The 9,112-nt window shown below is 42.4% G+C and overlaps 1 protein-coding gene across 2 annotated transcripts in view; it reads right to left on the bottom strand.

Moving 5' to 3' along the window:
• The window catches only part of mgll (monoglyceride lipase), a 19,028-nt gene extending 10,226 nt beyond the window's left edge, over positions 1 to 8,802 (bottom strand). Inside the window, exons 1-3 of one of the 2 annotated variants that reach the window (XM_053849399.1) lie at positions 8,671 to 8,802; positions 6,860 to 6,957; positions 5,189 to 5,324 (exon numbers count right to left, since the gene is read on the bottom strand). In XM_053849399.1, coding sequence (XP_053705374.1) covers positions 5,189 to 5,316 — 128 coding nt within the window. In that variant the 5' untranslated portion in view covers positions 5,317 to 5,324; positions 6,860 to 6,957; positions 8,671 to 8,802. Of the gene's footprint in view, positions 1 to 5,188; positions 5,515 to 6,859; positions 6,958 to 8,670 lie in introns of those variants that run through there. The other variant, XM_053849398.1, reaches the window with a different exon arrangement.
• Positions 8,803 to 9,112: the final 310 nt, after the last annotated feature.

The following is a 9,112-nucleotide window of genomic DNA, read 5'->3' as shown; positions in this document are numbered from 1 at the left end:
CTTGTTAAAACACTCCAGAGGGAGAGGTTCCCCTTTTGTCCGCCCTCCCCTGCTCTCCCAGCACCAACAACAAAACTCTCCACAAGCTTTACCAAATAAAGCAATCCTGGATCCTCAAACCGATTTGTAGCCATAATAATGAAGAGTAGTTGATTCACCTGACACACAGCAATCTGAGTTACACTCTAAAATAGAGGCTCAAATTCAACAGGTTTAACGCGACTGCATTTTTAGTTACCTTTATCTGAGCGCAATCTCTTCATAAATGAATTAACCCCAGGGAGATTAAGAGCATCCAGACATGGCAGCAGTCTGGGCAACACAGAACACTGGAATGTTAAGCAGATTACTTCAATTCTAAGGACTTTACTGTGTGACTGTGGGTGTGTGTTATTGCTGTGTCTGCTGGCTATGTCTTTGGTGAAACATTAAGAAAAAAATAGACCAAAATCTATCACTAGATTCGGTTAAAACATAATAAACTGAATACAAATGTTCTGAACAATGTGTCATTTGAAACCTGCCACAGCCGACTTGACAAGAAGATTAGGTTAAAAAAGCCCAACAACAATGAGCGCCAGGTGGGTAACACCCAACAAAGCTATGATCACATGACTCAACAGACTTCAGGTTGATAACAGACGAGTACTTGAGCGAGACAGATGCTTTGTGTTGCTGAAATAACATGACTTTTGTGCGTGTATAAGTGAGAATCCATCATGTTTTTAAGTCCAACAGAGGCAACACAGACGAGGCCATGGAAAGACTCTTATCAGGCTGATAGGAAGATTAAACAAAGAGCGGAAGCCAAACATTAAATCCACCCACATGGGAGTGAAATAAAATCAAACATCCCCATCCGGAGTTCTAAACAACAACAACAGCTTTTCCGTTTCACATACATCTCAGAGAGAGTCGCCATCATGTCTTCCTCCCACTGAATCCTACTGAAGTAAAGAAGAATAACATGCAAATAAATAGATGACAGATAAAACCAAATGTTGAATGAAAATCTACAGCGTAAGTTTCTCCTCAGAACAGAAAAGTAGGTGTGTTTGCGTTAAATTAAATGACACTATATGATCATATCAATCCAAATATTGTCTCCACACGGAGTGTCGATGAAGCCAAAGCGATCCTCTCTGTGCAAACAAAGCACTCCATCACCACATTAAATCAATGCGAGTGCTCTCTGTCGACAGCAGCAGCAGTGGGCAGCAGGAAAATTAAATGAAAGCAGTCACATAAGTGGAATGAATAAATGAAATGCCCCAACAGAGCGAGTGAGACCCGGTGTAACTGGGAACATCACAAAAGCAGGAGAGTGAATCTTTATTCCATGAGTTGAATAAATATTGTGGCGTGGTCGCGGGTTGACTGGCCTCCATGTGGAGGTCACAGCCCCATCTCACATCTATTGAAAGAAATGCCAATCATTGCAGAGCCCCGCCTCGCCCAACTGTCGCCTTTAACCCACTTCCTCATTTGAGAGAAAGGGCCTTTCAGAAGCAGGCGACCTTTTGACCTCAACCCCGTCTCTTTTTACCTTGTGATTTTACAGCTCAGTCTGGTGACTTATTTTTGTTTTGATCTAATGGCGTCTGTCAAAGATTGACCACATGTGCCCTTGTCGCGAAACAGGAAGTGAAAGACAAGTTTTGAAGAGCAACTTTAGAGTGTATAAGTGAGACGCCGCTTGTATCTTACAAACCTGTTTATTACATACATGAGTTCAGATAGCACTATTCAAATACGATCTAACACAAAACATGTATTTATCCCAAACATTCTCCACAATAGGACGGCGAAACACGACCCTTGTGCTGAAAAATGAGCAGATCTGAAGATCAATAGCACAAAAGACAAATATTTCCAACAGCTAGGAAAACCAGAACCCATGATGTCATGACTGTCCTTGGCAAATATTTACATGTTGTTCCAGTCAAATAATGAATAACAGGTGGTCTAATATTTAACTTATCACCCATGAAATGTTGTACAAAAATACGGGAAAAGATGAAACTCCTTGATCCGCTGCTTCCTGTTTTCAGTGGCTGGGGCTGCAGACTCATGATAAGCTCCCAGCAGTTTCAAATTCAAACAGCCTTTTTAGCAACAGTTCTGATGGATCATGCTCACAATAAATGGCTTTTGTTGGAGCTAGAAACTCAGGTCCTGCTTCAGGGTCAGTCGCAACAGGTTGGATTTAAAGCACATTTAATGAAGAAGTTGCTCCTATTTTACATGTAAATATATATTAATATATGAGACTCAAATCACTAACACATGCATGTCGCAAACTGGACGACAAAGCAGAGGTTTTTTTCCAACTAATTAATTCGGCCCCCTACTGACAGGTTGGAGCCCATGATGTGACTTAGCTCAATGGCTTCTGCTTGCCAGCCCATAAAGCTTCACAAGCTCAGAATAATGAACTTAATTAATGTGGGTAGCAGTGGGCCAAAGGCTCAGAAGCCTCTCGACAGTAGCGTGTGCAAAGACAGTGGTTCATGAACTCACTTTATGAACGCTGAGTACACAACGGAGACGTTTAATGAGGCGAGTGACTGCTGCATGTTTCACACTGAGGTTCGTGGTGAATCAAGACAAACACAAAGGAGGCTTCACTTCAGTGTGCTTAAAAATGATGTCGAATTTGTTTGTGAAAACGAAGCATTACATCGAGGATGAATTCAGAGAGGCGAGAGAAACACGCACAAATGATCCTGAGTCAAACTCAATCTAACAGAATTTGAATTCAAACGTGAATAGTATAAACTGGGATCCGCTCTGAACTGGATTGACAACAAATAACCCTTCAATACTTGAACAATGGGGCGAGTAGTGTTGGAGCCGAAGGTGGCACATTGTAAGCTGAAACTTGTCTGCGAGGAAAAATGTACAGCATGTCGGAAATGTACTGTACATCTAGATATATCAGCTGGCTGCTCTACATGGACAGGCCTTCTCTCTGGAGGACGGCGCAGCTCATTACCCTCTCCCGAAGTGAGACGCCATCCACCTGTGGGAGGCAACCTAGTTTCATAGCGAGCAGTCTGCCCTGCCTTTCAAACACCGCCTAGATTTCACGTGGCTGACGGTGCCACCAGGACTTAGTTGTCAACAACAAGATCTGATGCCACCATTCATTCACCCAACGGCAGTCCCTCCTTTCCTGGGAGTTAAACTGTCACAAACCTCCTACAGGCCAAAAAGCTTTCGTAACCTTGTTTGCCGAGTTTAACTACTTAACGTTTCACGTCGGATGGATCATTGTTTTGGTGCGTCGCGATTCCGTCGCTCAGCATTTTCAGCTTCTGCTTGCTTTCTTTTACTACAACTGCCTGGCAACTGCCTGCCCTTCTGTGAGAACCCTCTTACATAAGCACTACAAAGCCTCGACCGTGGAGTAGATGCAGCGCAGAGAGAGCTGCAGCTATTTTAAGCTTTCGGTGATTCAGACTTTTTCATTTCCAAAACATGCACTTTGAAGCTCTTCAGTTGTTCGATGTGATTCACACCTCATTAAGTGCTGGAGGTTGTGAGGATTATTGTGAATCTGAATGTGGAGAATGACCTCTATTTAGCAACGCTCCCTGCCTGTAGCTAGATAGCTAGTGAGTTACAGATGTGGCAGCGCTACTGTCTGGCATCCAGATGTTGGGAGAAGCTTGCTGCGGCATCTCATTCCTTGCATGCAGCGAGTTCAAGCTCAGCTGATGTTCCACATCTGGGCTCCACCAGACTCCCCAGCAGAGTGACTCAAAGTAAAAACCAGTTGGCTTCAACCCTCTCATTGACTCTTTCCTTGCTCATAAGAAGTCGGCTGTACGACTGAACTTAAAAACAAGTTTTTGAGGTTTTTGTGGCTGCGAGCAGAGCATTGAAGCCATGTAACCAGGCGTTACAGGAAATCACTCACACATTTGACCTTAACAGCAGTGATGATGATGTTTCCTGAACTCAACCTGTAATGGAGCAGACACCAACAGTTGACACCCTGAACAGGTCCGTTTCAAAACACACGTCCATACCCATGAATAATTTAGGCTTCCTGTACGCTGATCTTCTTCTTTTATTCCTGGTCCTTAGCCACACACCAAATCAACCAAACAACCTCAAAAAACTGCATCATTTAGGTTTATGCTGATCTGAATGTGAATTCAGGAGACGATGAATTTGGACGCGCTGTGCACTTAAATCAGTACATGTTTTAGATCCAGTGCCCAGTGTTAGGTCAAGCAAGGGGCCCTTATGAAACTCCTTGTTTACATTTATTAAGATGCTTCCTCGTGCGTTTTGAGCATTTTTGTATTGTTCCTTAACCAGGTCACGACCCTTTAAGAGTTATTAGTGCCCCTTATATGACAAGAAGATTTGCATAATTATAAGCTGTCACCTGCTACACAACAATAGAAGCAACATTTTGAGGATTTGTTATTTCCCTGAAAAACAACAAGCATGTTTTACTCTGTATCACATTCATAACCTTTTGATCAATGTTCCCGACATCACCATCCTTTTAAGACCATTCTTATAAGTCTGGTCTCCATAAACACACTAGGAATAAAGAGACTAAGAATGGGTATTGGTTACGTGTCTTGTGGCTCTTCAAGAATGAAAACATGGAGCTGATATGAGTGTCTTGAATAAAGCTAAGCAAAAAAATTTTTTTCAAAAACACGTTTTATACAACTGCAGTCCACTGACAGGAAGGCGTCACATGCAGATAAGACTATAAGATACTATAAGAAAAGAATATTTCGCAGCTATGAATGAAAGAAAAGTTTTATGGCAATGAAAAGTTAATTCCTGATAATTTTGTCTGACTAAACAATGAGCACATAAAACTTAACTTCACTGGTATCAGATTTCAGAGGAGACAATAACAGCAAAACACATTAGTGCAGCATATTAAAAAAATGTTTTCCTATTACAAACAAGTGGAAGATGCTATTTTCTGTCCTAAATATTATATAATGTGTTAGATTATGATAATAAACTATGTTAAGAAAACACATATTTTAATTGAAGAAAGGTGAAAACATACAGTTAAATTATACAAGACCCAAAGATGACAAAAAAATATTGTCTTTAACTCTGGCGCCCGAAATAACTTAGTTATCGGCTCTCACTGCACACTCGCCGCCTTCTTCCGCTCCTACCTCCCGGCCCCTGGTGCGCTCACCTCGGCGTGCTGTCCGGCTCCCAGTAGCGGCAGAACAGGTGCTGACCGTCCGCGTTGACGATGTGCGGCAGGTCTCTGTAAGGGACTCCCTGCGGGCTTAGCCGCGGAGCAGCTCCGGACTCGGGCATGGAGGTGTCTGCAAGAGAGAGGAAGGGGAGAAGCGACGTCAACTCGCTGCCGTAGAGGAACCAGGACAAGCCGGCGACGAGCAGGCAGGTGGCACCGACCACCGCGTTCATTGTTTACTGCAGTTGTTGTTTGTTTACGCTGCAGAAGAAGTGAAAGATGGAGGGACTGGCCGTGAAACACGCGCACATACGGGTGAGCCAACCGGCGTGACGTCACTAAGCCATACGCTGCCTTCTCCACAACCACTCGACCAGGACCGCTGCGATCCAAGTCCAGGGCCGGGGCGAGAGTCTGCCTGAGCCCCCCCCTTCAGAAACACCAGACAGCAACAGAATAGAACAGAAATTATAAACTATTTATTTGGTTCAAGCAATTCGAGTTCAGAGAAACTATATAAAGTAAACACTACAGTTACTAAGATCAGATGTTGTGTTTACATAAATTTGTATTACCATTTTTTGGGACAGTCAATTGGTGATTTTAAAAATAATAATAATGGTAATTATACAAATAATAGTATTAATTAATTAATAAATATTTTTCCAAAATGGTGTGTGCCTGGAGCCACAAGATTTGTGGCCGAACATGTTCTTGGGCCAACAAAGACAATTGCAGAAAGTGTCGTCAATGTCAACGTCCAAATTAGCCTTTCGTTCATTTTAATTCCCCTGAAGGCGTTTTTTTGTTTTTCCTATTGTTTGTTGTAGACAAAACATAGAGCTTGCCAAATAATAGAGTGTAAAAATATTTGTCATTAAAATCCACTTTAATACACATTTATGAATTATGAGACGTGAATATATATCCATTTATTATCCCTTATTTACACCTGCATCTTGTCGCGATCAAATGCAATAACGGAAGTTCAACAAATTCGTGAAATTTGACAAATTCATGAATGTATACAAGCATTAAAATGAAGTCAGGATTAGTAAATATCTTTTTTAATAAATGCATGGCATCGCAATGCATTATACAGATGAATGATTTAATAAACAAATGACTAATAAGAGATGTTTAAGGCTGTAGTTAAAGCCATCGATTGATAATAGTTGTTCAGTAATGAGGATTAACTTCCCTAAAGCAGCACCACCTCCCCTCCTCCCTCTGCCCACAACAGTCTTTATGTTCCAGGCATGTGCTGCATGACAATGAACGGCAGTCACAGTAAAAATAGATGCGGTGAGGAGAAAAGTGATCTGGCGTTGATGTTTCAGTCCACAGTGACCCGACAGACTTTAATATTCAATGATGAACTAATGAATGAGGATGAGGATGGTGATGATGAAGGGTTATCCAACACTGGCACGACCACAGCCACACACGCGTCAAGGCTGTTTGTTTACGTCCAACCGTTTGCACGTGAATTAAAGGCGCGACGCCTGCGGAATAAAAACAAACGACCGAATCACTGAAGAGGCAGCATCAACACCAGCTGCTAAAAATAACACTGATCCAGTGATGGAGCTTCAGTGATGCCGATGGGAAACGCGCCGGTCGCTAAATTTGCATGGAATTTGAGGCATATAAAATGGAACCAACCTGCACAGAAGCAGTGAAGTTTGAGCTTGTGGTCCCGTTCAGCCGGTGGTCTCTCTCTCTCTCTCTCTCCCCCTCTCTCTCTCCGTCCTCTCCACCAGCTGAGAGAAGAATGCAGCCAGCAATGTTCAGGCAGAAACTAAATAAGTGTTCACACATACGCACACACCCCTCTCACGGAACCTGTCTCTCTGCCTCTGGTCTCACACTCTCTCCCCTCAGAGGCGGAGACAGCTCCTTCATGTGACCTCAAGATCTTGACTGAAATTGAACGAGGTCGGACGTTATTCACCCGAAATAACCACGCACTCCCGCCGATCTGGCATCCACTTGACAGAAACGGTTCTCCGTACACGTTGGCGTCAGGAATTATGGCTGTCCCGCTGACCACTGACACATGTAAATATTCATTTACATATTTTTTTAATGATAATGTTTGAGTGAGCACGCAAACACTGGTTATTTTTACAGTGCATTCGTCGCATTCCTCTCTCAAACCTGTTTTACAGTTCAAATCGTATAGAAGGGAATCCTTTTAACCCAAGTCAAATATAGCAGATGCAATTTTCTGATGTGAAATGACAGCAATAGTAGTTATTATTCTGTAATTATTTTTCTGCTGCCTATTTCAGTTATCAATGTTGGCAGAATAAAATTAAAAATCTGAAAGACATGATCACAGAAGCTACAAAACAAAGGTTCAAGTTGTATTTTTTAAAAACACATTTTAAAAAGAGGTATCATGTATCAGTGAAGCTAAACCTGAAATGTGGCAGATGAAAACACAGACAGGTGAGGGATGATTTTAAAAACCAGATTAAAGATGAAAAACATTTATGTGCTTTATGTTAATTCAGTGGGACTTATACTGTACACACGCTCATGTGTCTTGAAAATGAGAGCAGGATTCCTATCAATAAGCAGTGATGCTACACTGCTCGAATAATTATTTTATTGGGCCTGGCATGAGATCAGTGTAACCTGTCAGATAGTCATGTGGTTGGTGAAGTAGTCGAGGGCATCATGAATCACTTTCAGTTGTACTGGTGTTGATGCCATTAACAACAAGTGCACTAGAGTGGCAGCAATGAGTGTCTCTTCCGGGGATCTGATGTTATTGACTCAGCTGAAGTTGCCTAATTCTCCTCACACCTACATAGCAAACTAGAACTGGAGACAAACAGGCGTCAGTATCCTGCAGAAATAAACTTCAGTTTACAAGCAAAAGCATCACTAAAGCTAGCGACAGCAGGCCAAACCAGGACAACCCAAACTTCACCATGCAAGCCTCTGAACTCCACATCAGAGCGCCAACACCATCAGAAGAGATGAACTTAAAAGTCTCCTTGATCCATAAAAAGAGATTCTGCGCAGACGGGAATGTTAGATTCTCCTCTCTTATAAGAAGTTCTGTGATCCATCCATCCACGCTGGGTTCAAACTCACAACCTCCTTACTGAGGCTGCAGCACTAACCAAAATAAATGCTTTTCAGGCGACAAAAGAATCAGAGGAAATAAAAATAGAGGACATAAAACTGAGTTATGTATTTCTTTTAGGACAACGCAGAGGTAATGATGAGCCTCTCGATAAGATCGGCTGTTTCCAGACTCTCAGACGGACAGAGATTTAGAGCCTGATACTAATCAAACATGCATCAACATCAGCTGATGACTCGACATCTCATGTGCCCGACCAAACAGGTTTGAAGCCATCAGGCAGCGCTGGGAAAATATTGAACTTGCAGCCGCGTGTAAAGCAAAACAAATCAAACAATGTAAAGTTGTCACTCGATGCAGATTTAAATTGAGATACCTGGACTTTTCCACACTTCAGTAAAAGCCACCCAGTTTCTCTCCAACCCAGTTTCTCTCTAGATCGCACTTGACTACAAGTTTGACTAGTTTTTGGCTGCCAAGCAACAGTGTCCCTTGTGGAGACATTTAGGTGATGTATTTTATTCAGCTCCGAACGTCTTTGTGAGGCAATATAGGAGGTGAAATTAGAAAGATCCTCCTTTCGGATGACACGACTTTGACTTTGGTTTAAAAGGTCATTTACTCAGCTGACAGAACAAAGACTGAGACTTCACCATCAAATTTACCCCAGTCAAACTCGCCGACACCAGTTAAGATCTCTTGGCTACAGTTCATCTGAATGAAAATAAAGCTCAAAACACTTCTGAGGATGAGAAGGATTACACATGCTACATCTACGGCCAGGGCTAGAAGAGAGGTGTGCGCTCCAGTCCCAAGAT

This window comes from Synchiropus splendidus, chromosome 18 (genome assembly GCF_027744825.2).
Source record: "Synchiropus splendidus isolate RoL2022-P1 chromosome 18, RoL_Sspl_1.0, whole genome shotgun sequence".
Lineage (NCBI taxonomy): Eukaryota > Metazoa > Chordata > Actinopteri > Syngnathiformes > Callionymidae > Synchiropus > Synchiropus splendidus.
Note: the sequence above shows the minus strand (reverse complement) of the source record. Positions and strands in the feature narration are given on the sequence as shown.